This window comes from Helicoverpa armigera, chromosome 7, assembly GCF_030705265.1.
Source record: "Helicoverpa armigera isolate CAAS_96S chromosome 7, ASM3070526v1, whole genome shotgun sequence".
NCBI classification, from domain to species: domain Eukaryota; kingdom Metazoa; phylum Arthropoda; class Insecta; order Lepidoptera; family Noctuidae; genus Helicoverpa; species Helicoverpa armigera.
The window spans coordinates 10,943,385-10,965,233 of record NC_087126.1 but is presented as its reverse complement, the minus strand read 5'-3'; the positions used below and the strand labels follow the sequence as shown (position 1 = coordinate 10,965,233).

The window sequence follows — 21,849 nt, the reverse complement described above, 5'->3', positions numbered from 1 at the left end:
GATCGAACTGCTGCTAGACCTATGGATACAGTAAGCTCGTTCTGCGTGAATCGTATTGTTAATAATCAACAAAATGTAGGGTAGCTGATTGTAACTATAATATCAAGACGACCAACACCTTAGTCTGTCCGTGATCATGGATTCTGTAAGGATCCGAAACATGGGCGTAGCCAGCTTTGGGCTCAGGGTGGGGCAGCAGTCAACCATCCTATATAGTGTCAGAAATCAACAAATCAGTGACTTTCCCCATTTTTCTGTAGAAGCAAGATCAAGAAATGAAGTAGCAATAAAATAAAACAAATTATATTATAAAATAGCCTTTATTTTATTAAATAATTGTTTCAACTACAAAAATACTAAAGACTTTGTAGTAAGAAACTCTTCAGTCTTCATTCTCAGGCTTGGTGTCTCCGAGGAAGCGGTTGTTCTTGCCGTTAGGTATGGCGTCTTCCTGTCGCCACAACTTCTGACCGCGGATCTCGATCTCCTCATGCCAGGCTTCTTGAGTTTTTCTGTACAAATAGAAAAGTAAGTACAATCATCATCATATAGAGGTAATACCACAGATTATATAATAGTTACTACGTAACAGATAAATCACTCCATACAAAAAAGTCCATACCTACTGTTATAAGCACCTACAAGTTCCCCAACTACCTACAAATTCCTAGCTGCGTTATAAAATGAACCTTAAAAGCTCGAGCGCTTGATTGTTATTCCAATGCGATAGCGCACAGTTCAGTGACCGCAACCGTGCCGTGGCCGTGCTTAGGGTTGCTACTTACAATTTATTAATATTTACGTAGGAAAACAAAGTTACGTAATATCAAGATTATTTTTCTTTAGTTAACTATTGTATTGCCAACTAAAATGGAGTATGGGTACATATTACTAAATATTACCTAATACGTAAGCATAGGTAAGTACTTAAGTAAAGCTTTCGTCAAAATCAAAGGCGGTTTCCAACTATTTTTCGAGCACAAGTGTCATACCCCATATGGTACAACTCCGTCGAGTGTTGATACATACCTAAAATTGTTTTCTGCGTAGCGACACGCGTAATGTTCCGAGGCGTCATTAAGTTGGACCAGAACTATGCCTACTTACACTCGAGATGTGTTTTGAGCTACAAAACTCACAATACAGTTCATATAACTAAGTAGGTATCTAAAGTAAAATAAGTACCTAATGATCTCTGTTGTTAAAATCATAAAGTAGATAAGTATTAATTTATTAAAAAAAAATAGAATTACTAGATAAGCTCATACATATACTTAAAATGTTTCTAAATCTTACAATAGTCGCATGTAAACCAACACAACTCAAAATAACCCATCAGTTTGTGAGGTAGCTTAAAAAAACCTAATAAAACCAACAGCATAACATGCCGCGAAATAAAAATAATAATATTGTGTTGCGCGCGGCGCGTGTGACTGTTGTGCGCCCTGAGCCGCGTGGGGCTACCGGTAACCCAGCGAGCGGTAGGCATTTATCGCGCGCAAGTACAGAGAGTGACAGAGGCCTGGTAATACCTATAATATCATATAGAGGTAATAGGTACCTATAATCTCATATATAAACGGAAAACTCGAGAATGGCTAGACTGATTTGTTTTCTTTGTTTTTAATGTTTTAACGACCGTTAATTAAAGTCGAGGTTCCCATTTAGCCAGGTAGCTGACAGAATCCTCTCTCACCTGCAGTTGTCAGTGAGCGGGCTGGTGTTGGGGAAGACATTCTGCAGCATGAGGAGACAGGGCAGCACCACGACGGAGAGGAACTGTATCTGTTCAGCAGGCTGGTTGATGCTGCGGCGCCGGTCCATCATGCTGAGGGGGGTGTAGCCCATCGCACGCTCGCGGTCACCCTGGGGACATTCAATTTCAAGAGTTACCTACCTATTGTCTGTCTAGTCTTTTACCAACTGTGTACTTCAAAAATGCTGATTTTCTTTCAGCCTGCTTTAACTTTTTATCTTTTATCTTAAGCCGGGGTCGTCGGATTCCAGTCCAACCAGATACAGCTGAGTACCAATGTTTACATGGAGCGATTGCCATCCGACCTCCTCAACCCATGTAACCATGATACCCTTTGGTATGAATGGTTGTTAGACTTTCTGGCTACTGGTGCTTAATTAACTTCACACTAATGAGCTCTATTAATCGGGAGAGTTCGTAAACGGCCAGTGAAGCAGGAAATAAAAAAAATGTTTAGGTACGCACTTGATCGTAAAACTCTTGATACACAGCCTCGGCAGTCGCTTTCGACACTCCAAAAGGTTTGCAGCATCCAGACAAGTCACTTGTCGTCATCAATATGCCCTGTGGAAACGTTACATAAGAACTTATAGGTCACTAGCTGTTCCACGCGGTTTCATTCACGTCATGGAGAAAGGGATATTATAAGACCATGTTCAGCGCAGAGAATGTAGGTTCCTAACAGTGAAAGAATTATACAAATCGGTTCAGGAGATCCTATGTTTTGTAATAAAATGTTTCGTCATTATTATATCTGGGCAAACCTTAAGCATCTTCCTATGTCCGTTATCATTCCAGTCGAACACCCTGTCATGTAAGAGCGGCGTGAGTTGAGCTCTGATCTGGAAGTATATGGCCAGGTCCGTGCACAGAATGTCGTACTTTATCTCCTCCATTATACGTTGCTGGTCTGTCAGCGGGAGGCGGGTCAGGATGTTCTTATCCTGGAGTGAAAGAAAAGGGATTTCTTCACTATAATTCTCCCTTTTAGTAGGGAATCATCAAAGGGCTTCGTCCTTCTCACAGTGAGTGCAGTGGGAGTATGAAGCATAAAATGACGAGGGGAGATAAGAGTAGCGTCGCCAAAATGTTGGTTTTCGGGATACTAGGAACGTTACAGGCTCCGCTCTTTTACGCCTTTTACAACCGTACCTATTCTTAGTTCTGAACTTACCTCAATCATCTTCTTAGCGAGGAAGAAGTGGTGGTGTTCCAACATGGAAGTCTTGTACATGCTGGCGAGCGGGTGTTTGCACAACATTAAGTAGTTGTTGTTGAACCCCGGGTGATCTAAGTCGTGGCATAGTCCTGACAGCATGAGAGCTATCGTCTGAAAGATATGAAGAGACATCACCTATCATCACCTAGAGTCTTACTTATTTAATTTATTTAGAGCATGATCTTTCTTCGGTCGTGTCGGATTGCCGTCCCATCGCGCTATGAGAGTGAAGGAATATTGAGTGCACCTGTGTGTGCCCAAATGCTTGAGCACTATAATACGTCCTGCGCAGTTGGCTAATCTCCTTAGGTACATGTGAACAGTCGCCGTAGCCGATAATCGGCTAAGACAACATCATAGATAGATAGATAGATTATTCTTTATTGTACACCAAGACACAACACAGGACATCACAACATACAAAAACACAGTACAATCGGCGGTCTTATTGCTAAATAGCAATTTCTTCCAGACAACCTTTGGATGGAGTTTATCTGTAGAATACAGTGAAAAACGGGCAGTTTGGGGTGTACATACATATAGGTTATATATAATTGACAAATACCAAAGATATAAACAAAAAGAAAGAATAAAAAAAAATAGTAAATAAACGGCTAGTAAATAATCATCATCAATTTAGAACAGTTAAGCCGTTTATCTGTGAAACTGTATTAAAACCAACGGTCCTTGGTGTTTTGTTCCTTTTCTGTCCATCGACTATCGGAAATTGTGTAGTCTAGATGAGCTACATAAATGAAATTCTAATCAACAGTTGGTACCTACTAAATACCTGAACAAATCAAGATCTAGTATAGAGAATAAGTACCTCAATAAAATCAAAGTATCCAGAATTAAGCAACAGTATCATGTACATAGTATGCGTAAAGCAGAACGCATGTTCGGCATTATGATAGGGGTTGTCTCTATAGCTTCCTAGGACCGATAGTATGAAGTCTGCTAGTCCTAAGCGATCGAAGTTCCTGTTGGTAAAGGTTTCGGAGAACATTATCCAGACCAAGCCAGCCATGTCCTCTTTGCTGGCTTCGCTTATGTGGAAGTCGAAACTGGAATAAAAAACAAACCTTTTTATAGTAGAACTTCCGTGGAGATTTTATTTTGTAAAAATGGACGTCGAAGTAGAATCGTCTCTCTTTAGTCTCCATCATCAGGTCAGATCCAAACCTTCATTGGTTTATAAGGTAAGTTAAAATAATGTCAAGTTTTACCCATGTGTCTAAAATCTTCGAGAGTTGCTCTCGATTTCTCAGTGTATCCATCATCAGATCCTGGACTTGACGATGACAATGGGACCATGAGAAGTATTTTAAGCAAAAAAGGGATCGAAACAAAATATAGCACTTTTTTTGATAGCCCGGCTTTCACTTTTGATTTTGGACCATAATGATGTATTTTATCAGTAAGTGCATTGTAATAGAAGTGATGGCTTACGTTCTAAAAGTGGGCGGCGCCATGACCACGCCACTGGACTCGACGAGCTCGTCCAGGTCGTGCTTGCACGGCTTCATGTGCAAGCTCAGCAGCTCCGAGTAGACGCGATTAAGGTTCTCCTGGAATATTGTGCTGTGCATTAGAAATCTATTGCATAAAGATGTGCGTGAAATCAGCGAACTGAGAGCAAAAAATACGAAAATAGAGCTAAGGATGCCAGGTTTTCCCCCATTCGATTTTATAATGGTTATCTAGACAGAACGTGCTAAACAGTAACTATTTACGTGACCTGTGGACCTTCACTGGATCCAAAAGTCATGTTAACGTAACGTACTAGAGGGCACGAGATTCTTCAAGAAATACTTAAGTTGGTCTGTCGTCTAACCCCTGAAATATAGATACAAGTTTTTGGGGGCTGTCTTTTGTAAACATGACCGTCAACAAGTGCTGATTTTCAGCTTACTCTGAATAAATGGCTCAAAAAAGAAAAGGTAATTGTGCATACATGGAAGACTTTTTTCTGCTGCATGTTATAGAAGTGCACGATGAGTGAGCAGTAGCTCACGAACACCGCGAATATGAGCTCGTCGTCCGCGTCGAATGGCGTCGCACTCGTCTTGTTTGTCAGTTGGACTACTCCTGGATAATGGTGAACAAACCTTTTATTGCGCTCTCGTTGTTATTGAATAACAGGAAACATTCCAAATTATAAACCTCCTCTTTAGGAAGTCGATTATAAAGTAAAAACGTTACTTCTAAACCCCCACCAGGCCAATTAGCATAGTAAAAAGCAGACTAATGCATATAAGTGCGTATAGAAATATTAACTTAGCGGTGTCAGCAAGACCCTTGATGGGCTACAAAGCTTTAACGGCGCACAAAACAACATTCTACTTCAGATCCACATACCATGCAAATTGATTAAGGGATCAATAAAAATAGAAGATCTCACAATATCCTTACCAATAACGCCAGTCTTGTCAGTTATAGGCGACACGAGACAGGACCTCACAACAGTGCCAGTGGTCGGGTCTATCTCCTTAGTGAAGCGAGGATCACGGTACGCGTCGCGAACGTTCAGCGATTCGCCGGTACGGGCTACGTAGCCGGCTGGTGTCTGTTCTTGGCTTAGACTGGGGAGCAAGTGAAGGAAGAAAGAAAATGTGAAAAGATAGCTTGAAAAGGGAAATGTTTATTTTAAAATTGCGTCACGCTCATAACGATGGTTTTTTTGGTGTCCGCAATTCAGACAGGGGTGCAGGACATTCGATACATGAAATGTTTGTTTTCTTCATGCCAGGTACAAAAGTGGACCAATCTTTGGACCAGTAAAAATATTAGTTAGGCTTATTTTGCTTAAAGCGCTTTGAAATCCTGATATTCAGTCATGAATATACCTACCTATTATATTAGCATACGTTCAGATGATTTGATTTCTAAAAATCGCCAGATTTTATCTTGCTATAAGAATAGGGATACTAACTTGACTTTAAGCTTCTTCTTCGGCATGGTGCTTTTCTCTCCAGACCAGCCATCGTCCCACATGTCGGCTTGCAGCGTCTCGCCAATGTGTTCCTTGTCGATTATGAAGAAACTACTCCGCATGGCTCCGATGAACGACTTTACCACCGTCTGGAGAAATTCGAGAAGTGATTCTAAATTACGAGTATTAAAAAAGCTAGCTAAAGTGGATTAGGATACTTGTAGGTACAGGCTTTTTAGCTTTTTCAACCATACGTCTTATTTATAGGCACTTGGCTAGGCAGGGCCACACAACTGAGTTTATTAGACTCACGCGAGACCCAGACCCTACCTTTTTATTTGTTCTTCTAATTTGCCACAGGAAAATGCCCCAAAATTGTTAAACCGCCCAGGAATAACTGCTTAGAAGGGTGTACTTATAAGAACTTAAGCACTTACCAGCATATCAGTAAGCATGGTATCAATAGAAGCGAGATCGCAGAAGTAGTTCTGCAACAACGCCCTGAGCTCAGAGTTCAGGTGTGCTGTCTTCTGCAGCGTGACCCTCGCTTGTGCTTGGTGCACGGCTGCTCCTGCCCAGCACGCCACGCTTACCACTGTGTATACTACGTTCTGAAATCGAATAGTTCAGCTGGGTCTGAATTTAGATATTTTTTAATAGGTACCTTACATGAAAAATGCGAAATGGAAACTACATGAAGATACGAAAGTGCCTACCTCGTGTCTGCATTTTTGGCTACGAAAAGCAGCTGTCGACGAATTGAAAAGGCGAGGCACATGATGACACCAACGGAAAGGCTAGAATAGTTACCTATGAGAAGACAAAACTGGGGACACGTCTATACTAATATTATAAAGAGGAAAACTTTGTTTGTTTGTTTGGTTGTAATGACCAGGCTCAAAAACTACTGGACAGTTTTTAAAAATTCTTTCACCATTCGAAAGCTACATTATCCACGAGTAACATAGGCTATATTTTATCCCGGTACGGGCAGTAGTTACCACGGGACGCGGGTGAAACCGCGGGAAAACGGCTAGTATAAAGTAAATTGCTACCGGTAACGAAGTTACCAAAACATGGCTATAGTTAGTAAGTATTAACGCAAAGTCTACTAAAGCTAGTCAAACAAATCTCACATCATCATAAACTTTAGAATAAGTCCGGTACAACTCCAGCACAGCATAGCATTCGCCATCGGGCTTCACCACGGGCATGCACAGCGCGACCTTCGCGTCTATCCACCGCAGACCGTCAGAGAACCGCCGGTCTCTTTGCACGTCTTCCAGAAGGAGGAACTCCTTGGTGGAGGCTACGTGAGCTGCTGCTGTTTTACCCTCCCCTGAATAGAGAAAAGTGCCAAAGTCTCTTTGTTACCTTAATATAAGACTGCTAAGTCCTGGTACTTCATCTACAGTGGCAGCGTGATGAAAGAGTAGGTAAACAAGTTTAGTAAGTAGGTATGCAAGTAGCTATTCAGGAGTGCGGGCACATAGGACTCAGGGTCTTCATAATAACAGTAGGTACTGTACGGATTCCTGCACCACTTTCATCAACTGTTTTGAGCATTGAAATAAAAATAAGGTTTTGGGATCAAGGTCGCAGTATGGACGCTGAAATTCGATGCAGCAACAAAAACGACGACTTACGTATTGTCATGTTGATTTCATGTCGATCAGGATTTTCAGTATCTGGATGCATGAGGACTATCTCATTCTTCAGTTTGTCTACTATGTAAACGAATACGCCTGTGGACATAGAAAATTATAGTTAGGTAGGTACAGATTACATTATTTGAGCCATGTTTTAAATCGGATCAGTAGTTCCTGAGACTAGAGAAAAAATATTTTATTTCAAGCAAGCAAAAAACAAACTTTGCAGCTTTTTAACCCCCGACGCAAAAACGACGGGGTGTTATAAGTTTGACGTGTCTGTGTGTGTGTGTGTGTGTGTGTATGTGGCATCGTAGCTCCCAAACGGATGATCCGATTGTAATGCGGTTTTTTTTGTTTAAAAGGTATGTCAGTCGGGAGTGTTCTTAGCTATGTTTGGTGGAAATCGGTTCAGGTCTTCAAGGTCATCAGCTCGTTTGCTAGATGTGATAGGAATGTTACACGCTCAGTTTACTTGCAAGTATATGTGGGATCTGAAATTTGAAACACTAATGTCTTTTGGAACCACTGAGCTGGTCTGCTGTTAGGGCACGAAGGTAGGAGACGTAACCCTGAACTGCCTTTTAGTAAACCAATCGAGTTTGGGCTCGTTGAATTTGTCTTGACGAGTTCTCTTCATGTTTCTGATTGACGAGAACCTGATGCTGGAAATGGGATGTGGCGGATGAAACCCTGAAATGCCGGAATGAAACGGATAAACCGATTTATATTTTTGCTGAAAATCTAGAATGTCCAAAGGTTAATCTGTATTGTTTCTCAATCTGTGCAATTCTCCCAGAGCCAGTTTGTCATGAGGATTGTTAAACAGCTTCCTTTGGCCGAAATCGCATATAGCGACCCCATCTTAGATAAAATAAATTAAATGAAATAAGGAAAAATTAAGGAGCTCCTTTAAAAAGCATGAAATAAAATTAAATTATAAATTTAAAAAAACCCCCGACCCAAAAAAAGTACGCAATAATTATGACAAGGTCAAAAACGCTAAACCCTATAAAAGCAAAAATAACTTTTAACACTACGTAAACTAAATTTTGACGTGTCGGGGGACCGCTTTTTACCTTCATAAATACTTACATAGATCAAATGATACCTACCTAATTACAACATTCGTTTTAAAAAAAAACACGTATCTTAAGTAATGAATTAGAGCGGTCCCCCGACCCGTCAAAATTTAGTTTACGTAGTGTTAAAAGTTATTTTTTGCTTTTTATAGGGTTTAGCGTTTTTGACCTTTTGTCATAATTATTGCGTACTTTTTTTGGGTCGGGGGTTTTTTTAAATTTATAATTTAATTTTATGTCACCTTTTTTATCGTCTTACTGCTGGGCACAAGATTCCTCTCACAGGGTGGAGCATTCACAATTTTATCTTAGATTTGAACTTACCAGAACTATCTGTAACAGTCTTCAAGACCATGGCAGTTTCGTACAGCAGTGACTCCAGATCGACCGTGTCTTCCAGGAACACGTTGAACCTGTTCATGTCCAGGTATCTGTCGGCTTTTTCCTCATCCTCTTTGAGGCCTGGATAGCATAAAAGAATCAATTATTTACCTGATCCAGCAGATTGATTGTTTTTTTTTAAGAGTGTATGCCTTACATTAAGAATATCACACATACTGCCAATATCCAGAATGTGAACTATTTCAGCTGCGAGAATCGAACCCGCAACACACTACATAGTAGCGAATCTTACCTACTAAACGTTATACGTGTCGTATTCTTCGGTCATATATTTCTGAACGTGCTTACTATTTTTATCTTTGTACCTACTAGGTAAATACTGAAAGCAATATTTATGAAAGTGGTCGCACTCACAGTAGTATCGTTTGGCGTGAAAATGAATTGTAGTTTCATAGACCTTCAGACCCATACATACTATAACTAAAGCCAGGGCCTGCTTTAATTACTAAGGAGATCCTTAGCGTTGTGGTGTTACAAAAATGTACCCAATAGGTTGAAAAAGTTAGAAAAGTTGATCTACCTTTCCTTTCGATTTGAGCATAAGGAGCGATAACTCTTCTCGTGACCTTATCCAGCTTTTCGGAGGGCACCAGGAAATGCGACTGCGTCTGATTAATCGTGTCCTGGCGACTTTTTGTCGATTTCACATTTTTCTGTATAGGATTCATAATTGCAAATGGTTTAAAACTCGATTCTTAAAGTATGAAATAATAATTAAAGTTATTTAAATAAAAATACGTCAGCCGTAACAGCTGCTGACAGTTCTTTTTTCAAAAATGTTTAATGGCAACCATAGACTTTGATAAAATAATAAACTTGTCTTACAACCTTTATTCAATAACCTTTTCTGGCGATAAACTACGAACTACGAGCTCTCACTGCCGCCCGCCGACATTACCGGTCGATTCCCATACGAAAAACAATAGGGTAGTGTCCAGGGTCGAAATAATGAAATAATATTTAGTCCGCTTTTTAGATAATCAAAAAATATTGGATACGTATTTTTTCTTTTTTTAATTAAACATAAAATGACAAAGATAATACACTTCAAAAATTAGGAGTGGGGGCCTTTTACGTCACAGTGTCCTGAAAATTGTAGCAACTTGTGACGTCACACTCAACTTTAACACGCTATATCTTAACAAGTTCTGATCCAATTTAAAAAAGAAAAAATACGTATCACTTAATTTTGGACAATCTACAAGACGGACTAATTATTATTTTTTAGGAAACTAGCCTATTCTGATTGTCGACCCTTATATTAAATAAGTACTTAAATATAATGGATAATTCAATTAAAATTCAAAATTTATCACAAAACTTCATGTATTTCCGATTTCACTCATAAAAAATAACTTACGTACTATTTACTGCAATATGTACAAGTCAATTGGAATAAAATCTAACATTGCAGGAACACTAGTTGCCTAATAGAAACAAGATTGAAGCTTATTTTTACAAAAGTAGAAAATGAATTTTAATCAACTCTTATTTACAAAAATGTAGTAAATATCCCTTTACATAGCAATATTTATTTTAACTTCTTAGTCAAGTATACTTTCTTTATAACTGAAGTATATATTTTTTTCAATGATTATGTATATCTTGTAAGTAGCTATGTAACAAAGATAACATTTGTTCCAGAAAAGCTTTAAAGACAGGATGCTAATATATACTAAAATATTCTGACTACTAACTCTTAACAAGCTTCAGAATAAACAATCAACAAAGCTTGAAAGCTTATTTTCCTAAATTAATGTACTTATAACTTATTGAATCCATTGATAATATAAACATATTGATTCTGCTAACACTTTCACTAATATTACTAACTCAACTGCAAACTTAACTTAAACAAATAATTTTTTTTAATTATTCTATTTTACATTTGAATCCACCATTATCGTTTAGCTGCTCATTTTTTTTACTGGCAAGTCAGTGTATTTACAGAAGAAACTGTACATCATAATAACATACTCATTACAGAATTCATGTTTCAAAGATATTGATATGGTAAAAAAATTATTTTAACTGAACTTGCGTTTCATCAATTTTTTAATAATCTACACTTTCCTAACAACATTGAAGAAATTTTTATATTTACAATTTATTATTACACAGCATTCCTTGTAGATTTCTAGTTTTTTTAATAGACATAATATTATTTATTTTCTTTTAAATAAAACTGGTTGGTCTTGACTGATAATTTGAAAATAGAATTCAAGCCATTGCCAGTATTCAATTATTCAATTTGGCTAATGTTGGCAATACAACATGTACATACCTAACAATCATGTACATTGGTATAGGAGAGACTTCGATTTATACTCATGAATTATTATAGTTTTTGATTTCCACTACTTCACGGCCATGTTATAGGTTTTCTTTCCTTTTTTTGTGGAGGGCAGTCATTTGTTACAGTCACCTGAAATAAGCAAAAAAAGAGTATATTAATATCATTCACTAGTTACCAGAAAATGTTGTTATTGCTATGCTTTTATGGTTAAATGAAGATGTTACATACATATATTACAAACTGACTATCTGCATACATAAATAAAGTACTTACAGAATCAACACTCATTTTCCTTTTGTTCACACTGTAACTGTTGTCTTTATTTGATAATGGTGTAATTGTTGTCTCAATTTTGAACCTTTTTGTGAAACTAGACATGCATTCGGGAGGGGGCTTCAACCTGTCACGGTTTTGATTATTTTGTGTAACTTCCTGATTAATTTTATTAAGTTTTTTTGTCACTTCAGGGCTAGGCGGACGATTTTTGTTGAGCAATTTGCCCCTGCCTGAATCTCTGTATTTCCTTTGCCCGTACGGCACGCAGTAATGGTGAAATATCTCCAATAACTCATCTCTTCGCATGTGCCTTAAGTTTGAAACTCTTAAATGCCTCTGAAAAGGATTGTTTGTTATAAATAAACACTTTATTTTTGTTTTGTTTGTGTAGAATGTAACAGAAGATAGTAACTTACCTCTTGTATAATGCATATTAACTGCTCATTAGTCAGGAGTTCTGGATGAAGCAACATATCAAACGGCACCGACATCGTAGGAACAAAACATTAAATAAATAAAGTAAACGATAAATATAAATAATTTCAGTATTTCATGCCGCCTTTCTGTGACATTACATCTGTTCCCGGTTGACAGCTGATTTTGACAGCATTGCGTTTACGAATCCTGGAATAACTAATAATTTTGAACGATTTCATGTGGACTACCATAAAAAGTATTTTGTATTCCCATTATTTCCCCATTTCTTATTATCCCATTATAATTTCAAACAAAAACCATCTTTATTAGTTAATTAAGCTCTGTCTATGAATTAGTTAACGATTAATTAAAACGAGCTCTGTAAAAGTTCTTTTAGTCCTGTCCATTCTACACAGAATTTCGTGTTAAAACTGTTAAAAATCGCATGTATTCTGCGAGTATTTAAATTAATGAATTATGGCGTAATTTATATTACTACATAGATTAAAGAGGTGTAAAGTAATATAATCGATTATAACTCTTACTAGCGTTTATTTTGTTAATTTGAGTATAGGCGATGTTACGTTGAAGTCCAGCCCTAATCTCCACATTCAGTTTGTCTCTGGTTTCTGTCAATAATACACAGTGAGTGCTGCTTGTCATTTGTGTGCTTCGATTGTTTGCTTTACTGTTTCCTAACGTTTTATTTTGGACTCTTGAAGGAATTAAATTCAAAATAAGCTATTCTAATTTTAGTGACCGACGTATTATTAGTTAACTTTCTCTGTGCATTTGCGTTAATTAGTTTTGCATGTGTGTGCAGCGGTGCGATTATAATAATTTATTTAAAATAAATAAAACGCTTTAATAAATTAATGTTTTTGAATAATATAGACATTAAAACCGGGCTGTAGTGTAACATAACAATACGCAAATGCCAATTGCGGGTAGAGTTTCGATGACAAATTCAGTTGGGGTGTGTTTGAGAGCGCGGTGGGACTATGTTGTTTCTCAGTGCCTTAGCGATCGGTATGATAAGTGGGCTGCAGAATGTCACGACGGAGGTGCCGGCGCCGAGCAGTGACGGCAGCGCGGTGTCGAGCCCGGAGCGGGCGGTGAGCGACATGGGTCTGGTGGAGCCCACTCGGTTGCCGGGACAGGCGACGGACCTGGTGAATGTGAGTGTTCACGAGCGGCCCTCCATGTGGGACATGTACTTGAACCACTGCCCGCGCTGGCGGCCGGTGAACCACGTGTTCTTCCAAGTGGCCAATGTGTTTTTCCTGCTGTCGTTCCTGGCGCCGCACACGCCGAGCGGGCTGGTCTGGCTGCGGGTGGCGCTGATGCTGGGGTGCGCCTTCTCCGGCATGTGGGCGTGGAGCATCGAGTGCTACCTCGACGCTGTGCTGTGGAACAGTGCATTTATTGTGATAAACTTCATTTACTTCTCCATACAATTTTATTTGCTGCGCCCCATCAAGTTCCACAAGGATATTGAGGAGGTAAATATTTTTTAATTTTATTTACGTTATAAGATAAAGCACTTGACATTGGACCTTATTTTCCACACCATACTGCAGCCCTTTTACTCAAAGTAATACCAAGAAATAATTTTCCTACAATTAATTTCTAATAATGTGCACTTAAAATATGGTAACTGTATCTGTTACATAAAAATCAAAACTCTTCTAACTAATGATCCTTATACCTAAAAACAAAATAAAAGTTTAATGCTTTATTGTTTTTCCAAAGAAATGCCCAACATAACAATGATAAAGACATTCAAACAAGTTATTACTCATAAATTCATCCTTAATTAAGACATGATCAATGACTGCAAACATGATACATCAGAGGTCCTGCTCCAAGGACTAGAGGTCAGGAGATAAGTAACATTGAAGAAACATACACACAAGACAATAAAACTTTAAATAACTACATAATGTTGGTATAACATTGTTTTATTGCTGTGTTAAAGTATAAAATTTGAGATACCATGGCAGGCTTGAATGGCTTTTAAAACAGATTGCTTGCCCAAAGCCACACAAAGGTGTAAAAAAAAGTTTTTATTATGTAAACAATGTTCTCTAATAACTATTCCTAATATTCTATCTATAAGTTCATTTACTTATTAGAGGTAGAATTTTACCACTAGCCCCATAATTAATAATGTTGAAATCCTTTCTTTAGTCCACAATTCCACAGATAGACAGATAATTTGGAACAACCCCTAATAGCTGCAGTGGCTATCCAAGTTAAAATGCATAAAATTGCTGATAACTGATAGAAGTTAATTTACTGGTTACCTGTATGGGATACCAACAAAAACAATTTTGGGTGAGCAAAAAAAACTGGTTTAATTGGGGTGACCATGAAAGTGAGTTTCTACCTGAGAAATTCCCTTTTCTATTTTTTATTAATTTTTCTAACTTTTTTCAATTTTTGCCTGTTGTAAAATTACATCATTTCTCATAAATCTCTCCTATGATGTCATTTAAATAATCATGATGATGAAAGTTTAATTTAAAATATAATGCCTTGTTAAACAAGAGATAACTTCATTGTTCTTGTTTGTTATGTCAATGATATGCAGTGTTTGTTTCATGATAATTTTATGTAACATCAGTTATAGGTAGTGTGAAAAAATCCATGATTTACCCCCATTACTCATAATACTTTTAAGTTGAAAAAGAATTAGCAGATAAATTTTTTGTTTGGTGAGCATTGTCATATTTTCCAAAAGTTTTTTTTTAATACCTAATGATTTTGGTCTAATCACCCTACAGCATAAAAAGTTGATACACAAACAAAATTAAGCCACTCAAACCATTCATTCAAACAGTTTTTGCTTATTACTGTGAAGGATCTATCTCAGTTCCTTTGAGGTTTGTTTACAAAAATCTCGCAAAGTGAAGGGCGAAAAACGAAACAAACAATCCAGTCATATTTCTAAAAATATCTCCTTTATCTGTGCTGCGAAAATAAGTTTTTTTTTTACCACAAACATAATAATGTCTGTTGTAATTAATGTCAGAGTTGTCAGCGTATGCTCTATTTTAAATGCAAATTACATCAGCTGCCATTGGAGAGCACTTCACACAATTTGCAGAACACGAAATATCAGTTGATTGTAGGTAAAGTAGGTAGGCGATACACGACCAATCGATATGGAGTAATATGGCCGTAATTATCGAGTCTGGTCGCATTTACTCAGTAACTCAGTTATTTAGAATGAAATTACCTAAAAAATAAGTACCTACTTATTTTTATTTATTTACAAAAAATCTATGTAGATATCTCCATTAGTGGGATAATCAGCAGTATTTTGACTGGTGCTATCTCTGGCGTTACCTTAAGATATAATCATTTTCCTAATTTTCATAATAATCCTTAATGATTAAAATGAGTCACATTATATCATACTGCCGGGGTTTAAGTAATCGTCTTTACAACCTAAAACTGCGATAAAATTAATGCGGCGCCTTACGTATTAATCGTAAAAGTATGCGTTAATATTATAGGTTTTGATTTTATCACAGATTAAACACGTGCAGATTGAGGTAATATGACACCCGTGTTTTATCGCTTGATTATAGTAGGTATTCATAATTCTGGCTTTTATTATACTTCGATATTCAAATCAGCCGTTTCTAATTATGCCGCCATTAATAATGACGGTACACGTTTCAATAAAACGACTGTATTTTAAGCTATCGTAGAATAATAAAACTTCTCTTTAATGCGTGAATCATTTCCAAAGCAAATGGCTTTATTATAAAGAACATGCTTTTGCCTACCCACGTATTAGATTAACATAAGAATCCTGAAAAAACTATGGTCATGGTCACCCTTATCCGTTTTCAAAGGGTTAAAATTACATTTCGCTCGTTCGGTGATTATTCGTAATACATATTTAAATCCGCGTATGACTGTTGATTACATTGACTCGATATCCGATCCGTCGGACGGCACTAGTAAATAATTCCGCCACGTAAACGAGACACTCAAAACTCCTGAATAATTAATCGAAGCCACTCCAATGGTTCGATGATTTTGTCGACGCCCACGAGGGCCGCAGCCCATTGAACAGGTTAAGTAGCTGTTGTCTTTGCACAATAAACGCTGACGCTCCTCCACTCAAGTACAAGGGTGTCACATTGAACCAAGGAGCTCCTGCATTACAAAATACACCCCCACACTACACCGTCTCCGCAAAATAAATCGGTTAACACGCTCGGTATCGCGCCACAAATCGATTCCATACTAAAAGCCTCATTAATTTAATAATCGTTTATCTTATAAATTGCCTGTTAAATGCTGACTAGAAAGCCATTAACAAGCTAAGCCCTATTCATACAAAACTATCGGCGTGCTGATCAAATCGAATAGTTAATTCAAATATAAATAATGCAAACCATTTTCGAACTATGTCTGAAACTTTGCTGGCATTCTCGCTATCTGGAGCTGCCGATGCGATAATGAAATAATCATTTCCAATATTAAATCAAAGTCTCTGCCTGATGAACGGCGGAGATTTGAATTTAAAATGTCAGCTTACCGCATTTCGACGGGGGATTAATGGTTAGAGCGCCAGCAGTCCTTTCAGTGTATACCCAGAGGTCAGTGGGGCAAGACGGTGTGAATGCCCTTTCAGCTAGTGACGTCATCCATCGCCTCACTCACCACCCATCGAGGGTTAAACGTACTTAAAGTTTCACATTTGTGATGGAGCACACAACTTTGCAGTTCTTGGCTGTGATATCGCTGAGATATCCGATTTCCTCTTTATAAACTTGTTCGAATATTGTTCGAGAAATCTCGGGATGTTCAACAAACCGAAGTACCCGAGATAATAAAAATACTTACGTATGTTCTTCTTTAGAAAATAAAGATTGTAGGCTATGGTTTACGCTATTAGTTCATGGCTGGTTCGTGCGCTGCTTGGATTTTTGGCAACTTCACCGCTTTTACGTAATAGCTTGCAAGCGAACCTGTGCTTTCTGCAAAAAATAGAATCTGGTGTATTTTGAATTATTAATGGGTAAGGTTGATGCTACACTGTTTGTGGAGAGCAACGACACGTGTATGTGTCGGTTATCCGCAGTATGGATCTAGCTACACGCTGCGGGAAAGCGGCTGATACAGATACGACATGCATCGCCGTGACGCGACACAAATTCGAAATTATCGTCACATCTCATACATATTCTATAACCAGTAAATTAATAATATGAGCCCGTGTCCTCGAAGTTTCAGATAACTTTTGACCTATCAAATGTAGTTTCAAAGTCGGGTCAACCCTAAAACTCAAAATCCAACAAATAACTATTTAAACGTAGGAGTCTCATAGTTCGTAAGCCACCTACTTTCCCTGCTTGCGTAATACTGTTGCGTTATTGTGTCCGAGTAAACAATTGGACGAACATGTTTAATTGCCTCTTCACCTTAGTTACGTGTTTACAGAATTATTAAAAATTCAGAGCACGAGATGACAGGCAAATAATCATTATAATCCGCCTACTGTCAGTGTTCGCTTTGTCGTCGGAAGAGATGTCGCCGTCGCTTTAATATCAAAGTGAGATCAAAAGTTTGAGCCTGATGGAGTGCTCAAAGCCTGCACTTAAGTTTACCCCGATATTTCGGCTTTATCGCACGACAGGAGATTTGAGGCTCGCGAAAAACTAAGGCGATTGGATCGTTCAAAGGTCTTTATCCTCATAACGCTTTCTTAATGACTCCTAGCAAAAATTTACGAGGAATTTCCATAATGAGGTTGTAGTAGAATCACGCGACCGCAGCCGAGGTGTTTGGTAACGAATCTATTGATTTTATGCAAAGGTATGTTGCACCCTAATAGCGATGCCAATATTGCCTGCCCGCAGATGTGCTACTATGTACGCCTGTGATTAGTTTATTGCTTCTGTCGTCGGTGTTACGGCTTGTACTACAAGCTATTACTGGGAACCTGCAGGAATCTTCCAATATATGATTCCTTTGTTGAAATTTCTCTGAGATTGAGCTTCAGATTTAGGTTCCAGCAGGACCAAAACAATAGTTTTTCAACTAGCTAGAGGTACCAAACCCCTCAAAGGACCAATTAGAGAACAGAGAATTCGTAGCAATGCCGCTATTAATATACATACAGTTTTAATTGAAACCATTACTTTTGATTGACTTTGCTCAAGTTTCGCCAGAGTAAATATTATTTTGGGTTGTTCCTCGATTATCTTGCTGCCTTTAGAAATTGTATTTCAGGTTTTCACTACATATAATTTGTTAAATGTTTTCATCCTTCCCTACGGAAACATATGTATGTGAAGAGTTTTCAAACATATTCTGTAAATTAAATATATCACAGTTAGGTTTTTCTTCAGCAGATTTTCTTACCAATGGAATGTCTCATCGTATAAAGTTGCAACCACAGCGAATTCGCTGTCAAACAACGAAATTATTCAGCAGAGAGTCGCATTGGGAACACTGCAAAATTGGATATGCTGCTGAGAAAGTACACATTCATATATTCACTAGTTCTGTTTGCAGTTTTCAACGTCTTTTGAATAACGATAACAATGTTTGTGAAATATCACCAACACACATACTAGCTTCAAAGTAGTCTGGTTGGTTGGCGCCAATATTGGTGCGTGATTTTTTGCTAGGAACCTTTACCTGCCCATGTTAATGGCCAACCTGTTACCACGACTTACCTAATCTCTCAAAGTCAAGTGCAGATGCGGTCCTGCCTCTCGTCATAAAAAGGTTTTTCTACCTGAGCATTGAATAGTTAGAATAACGTGGTTACTTTTCAATACACAGGTACTTAATTGTAACCGTTTCAAATACTGTTAGTATCTATGCTATCGTGAACTCCTATAGAGTCACAGGGAAGTAAATAATTGCGTCTGAATTCAATAGAAAACGGCACATTGTCAGTTCACGGCTTTCTCAGTTGTCAATGGTTATTGTTCTTGAGCCCTCAATGCCAACCTTTTTGTCAATTCTAATTACTTAACAATGGTGTGCGGTTGCCAATCTTTTTACTTTAATCTGAATTGTACGAGAATTTCGTGCTAACGATATTGCTCTTCCGCGAGTAGTAATAGCAGAAACTTTCGTAGGTTCTGAATGAATTTTACCTAACTTTGAACTGCTGTTTCGTTGTTGGCTGTGCCTATTGCTTACCTAATTCCTTGATTTGATAAAACGAAATGATTGTAGGATTTGTCACAATTGATTACTGTTACGGGTCCAGCTGTTTCTGAGATTAGATAAGATTAGGGGTATTAAATTCAATTTGAATTATTTGCTTTGAGTTTTACCATAAAGTTTATGTCAACTTTAGAACTTTAGCATTGTAGACGGCAGTATTATTTGCATATGCATAACGTGGTCTGGTATTACAATCGTTAACATGTGCAATGCCAACAGTCTGGTCTAATCTGTTACATTCTCGACTGATGGCATATACGTTGTTATTATAGGAATGATTTGCCTGATGGTAATGAGCTTCATTACTAAAAACTTGTCTGGACATAATGAGATACTTATGTAACCTCATTATCAAAGGATCCTCATACATTTTTGTGTGTAAAACATTTACTTAGTAATTTAATTACAAACGCATAGGAATCCATCATCCTCCGAGCCTTTTCCCAAACTATGTTGGGGTCGGCTTCCAGTCTAACCGGATTCAGCTGAGTACCAGTGCTTTACAAGAAGCGACTGCCTATCTGACCTCCTCAACCCAGTTACCTGGGCAACCCAATACCCCTTGGTTAGACTGGTGTCAGACTTACTGGCTTCTGACTACCCGTAACGACTGCCAAGGATGTTCAATGACAGCCGGGACCTACAGTTTAACGTGCCATCCGAAACACATTTCATTGGTGTCTAAGATATACTTAGAAAGTACATACAAACTTAGAAAAGTTGCATTGGTACTTGCCTGACCTGGAATCGAACCCGCGCCCTCATACTCGAGAGGTCGGTTCTTTGCCCACTAGGCCACCACGAATATATTATTATATATACAAACGCATAGGAAGCTTTTAAATATTCACAATTTGCCACATATCGTGCTGCAAGTCATACGTACATGCTTGGACGAATACGAATGAATGTGACATTTTTAAAATTGAAAACGTAACTCAAAGCAAATGAGATCAGAAGCAAAGACTATATACTACATACTTTATGTTTAGAAGCGTTAATTTTGCCTTTCATATATTTCATAATATCATGGGACTGGATCCCTTTAATACTTTATTATAATCCGCCTGTGGTTTTACTCGCGTCCCGGGTCCACTACTCACATCATCCAGGTAAAAGTAGCCTATCTACGTCACAAGAGAATAGAGTATTTTTGATACAAATAATATTTTCAAAATTCTCCAGAAGTCCAAAACCTCGTAACTCTTTGAAAATCTGTGCAACTAAACAAGGCATTGAGTAGTTGTCTAGAGCACAACACAGCTTCCGCTTGCACATAAACTTGTTGTATCTTAATTCTCAGCTAAGGGCAAAACTTAACAGTCATGTACTCAAACCAAGTTAAGTTCTGTAACTATCACGTCGAGATACTAGAGAACTTTGGTCTGTTGTGTAATTATTGTTAGCATTCTATACGTTATGTCGTCGTTGTTACCACAAATCCCCGAAGCTTCGAAGACTTTTGACTTCCGCGTGATCGGCAAATCGGCTTTCATTCTTATTTATTGCAATGCAAGTGAGTAATTAAGAAGGTCCACTGGTTTGACTGGTTGTCTTACTTAATGCCTTCGGAGTACAAATCACAAGTCTGCAAATGACAACAGGGGCTGACAGAATAACGCGTTTTCTCAATCATACTAAAACACCCGTGATGGGACGTTACTTCAACAAGCGCAGCTAAATCTTGATTGATTGACTGCTATTTAGTCAGGTGCTCCTCACGTAAACTCATCCAATGTTCTACAATAACAGGTTTCTTATCAAATATTATTTTGTGTTAATGAACCTGTCACCATGTTCGAAGTCATTAGACTGGCCTTATTAGCTTTAGTAATATACAATGTTACTGCGTATACGCATTGAGGTGCAGCTACTTAATAATTCGGTTGGACATAGTCATTTGAATGACATTTGAATATAAGGTGCTTGTCTATTACATCAGTCTGATGTTCTTTATGCTTTCAACGTAACCAGATGTGCCACAGTTTGTTTGCAATCAATACCTACATTTATTCGGAGTTTATTTTAGTCACGTGTATCATTCTTTGTTTAGCCCTAATTTTATTTGTTATCCAATTGAAAGAAGAAATGTAATCTGCTATTGAATCTTTTGTAGAGGTTTGTAATTTCTCCGTTGCTTAGTTACGCGTTTTATCTTAGTTTCCTGTTCGGACGATTTGTTTTGTTCCGAAAATAAGTGGGTGCTGAATGTACTTCTGGTATTCTTAGAAGCGTGTAATGTCTCAAATAATTTGAATTTTGTAACTGAATCCTCAAACAAATATTTTTATGGGTCAAAGGGCACGAATCAAAATGCTGATGAAGCGATATCTCGATTAGAATTCCGAGTAAGAAGGTGCCTCGTACTAAGTGCCTTTCCCAGAAAACCACTCTATCCAACCCTAATCAGATATTGACAATCTAGACCCAATTTAGCTACGGCACCTTTTCTCTAGATATCGAACAAAGCTTTTTGCTATCAGAGTTGGTGACACATTCATCAGTACATGAAATTGTTTTAGATTCACCTTCAAACTCGTAACCACTCGAATCAATATTTAGGACTACTGTTGACACAATTTACAGCAAAAACTTAACCTTACTGACGATTCTG

The 21,849-nt window shown here is 37.9% G+C and overlaps 3 protein-coding genes across 5 annotated transcripts in view; 1 reads left to right on the top strand and 2 right to left on the bottom strand.

The window, feature by feature from the left end:
- Positions 1-301: 301 nt before the first annotated feature.
- Positions 302-9,784, bottom strand: LOC110372740 (cAMP and cAMP-inhibited cGMP 3',5'-cyclic phosphodiesterase 10A). The gene is made up of 15 exons (XM_064035391.1): positions 9,561-9,784; positions 8,963-9,100; positions 7,554-7,652; positions 7,044-7,246; positions 6,345-6,518; positions 5,908-6,056; positions 5,388-5,557; positions 4,930-5,063; positions 4,425-4,543; positions 3,802-4,039; positions 2,931-3,086; positions 2,521-2,700; positions 2,222-2,320; positions 1,697-1,866; positions 302-512 (listed from the first exon to the last, which is right to left on the bottom strand). Exons 1-15 carry the CDS (start codon positions 9,706-9,708, stop codon positions 383-385), a joined length of 2,307 nt encoding a protein of 768 aa, XP_063891461.1. The 5' UTR covers positions 9,709-9,784; the 3' UTR covers positions 302-382.
- A 1,128-nt stretch (positions 9,785-10,912) lies between these two features.
- On the bottom strand, positions 10,913-12,211 carry LOC135117112 (uncharacterized). The gene is made up of 3 exons (XM_064035557.1): positions 12,029-12,211; positions 11,610-11,948; positions 10,913-11,465 (listed from the first exon to the last, which is right to left on the bottom strand). Exons 1-3 carry the CDS (start codon positions 12,101-12,103, stop codon positions 11,403-11,405), a joined length of 477 nt encoding a protein of 158 aa, XP_063891627.1. The 5' UTR covers positions 12,104-12,211; the 3' UTR covers positions 10,913-11,402.
- A 399-nt stretch (positions 12,212-12,610) lies between these two features.
- LOC135117054 (blood vessel epicardial substance-like) overlaps positions 12,611-21,849 on the top strand; it is a 36,281-nt gene continuing 27,042 nt past the window's right edge. For 2 of the 3 annotated variants that reach the window (XR_010276618.1, XM_064035416.1), the window contains exon 1: positions 12,613-13,531. Coding sequence is in view for 1 of the 3 variants with exons in the window: in XM_064035416.1 (XP_063891486.1) it covers positions 13,031-13,531 (501 nt within the window). In the remaining 2 variants the exon portion in view is untranslated. Of the gene's footprint in view, positions 13,532-21,849 lie in introns of all 3 variants that reach the window. The other variant, XR_010276619.1, reaches the window with a different exon arrangement.

Bases quoted from the DNA above. Each gene is read 5' to 3' on its own strand.
- LOC110372740 (XM_064035391.1), bottom strand. From the start codon at position 9,708: ATGAATCCTATACAGAAAAATGTGAAATCGACAAAAAGTCGCCAGGAC. The intron at 7,247-7,553 runs GTAAGTCGTCGT...TTCTCTATTCAG, and splicing joins TGAAATCAACATGACAATAC to GGGAGGGTAAAACAGCAGCA. The intron at 5,064-5,387 runs GTAAGGATATTG...ACCATTATCCAG, and splicing joins TGACAAGACTGGCGTTATTG to GAGTAGTCCAACTGACAAAC.
- LOC135117112 (XM_064035557.1), bottom strand. From the start codon at position 12,103: ATGTCGGTGCCGTTTGATATGTTGCTTCATCCAGAACTCCTGACTAAT. The intron at 11,949-12,028 runs GTAAGTTACTAT...AATCCTTTTCAG, and splicing joins TAATATGCATTATACAAGAG to AGGCATTTAAGAGTTTCAAA. The intron at 11,466-11,609 runs GTAAGTACTTTA...TGCTTATTTCAG, and splicing joins GGAAAATGAGTGTTGATTCT to GTGACTGTAACAAATGACTG.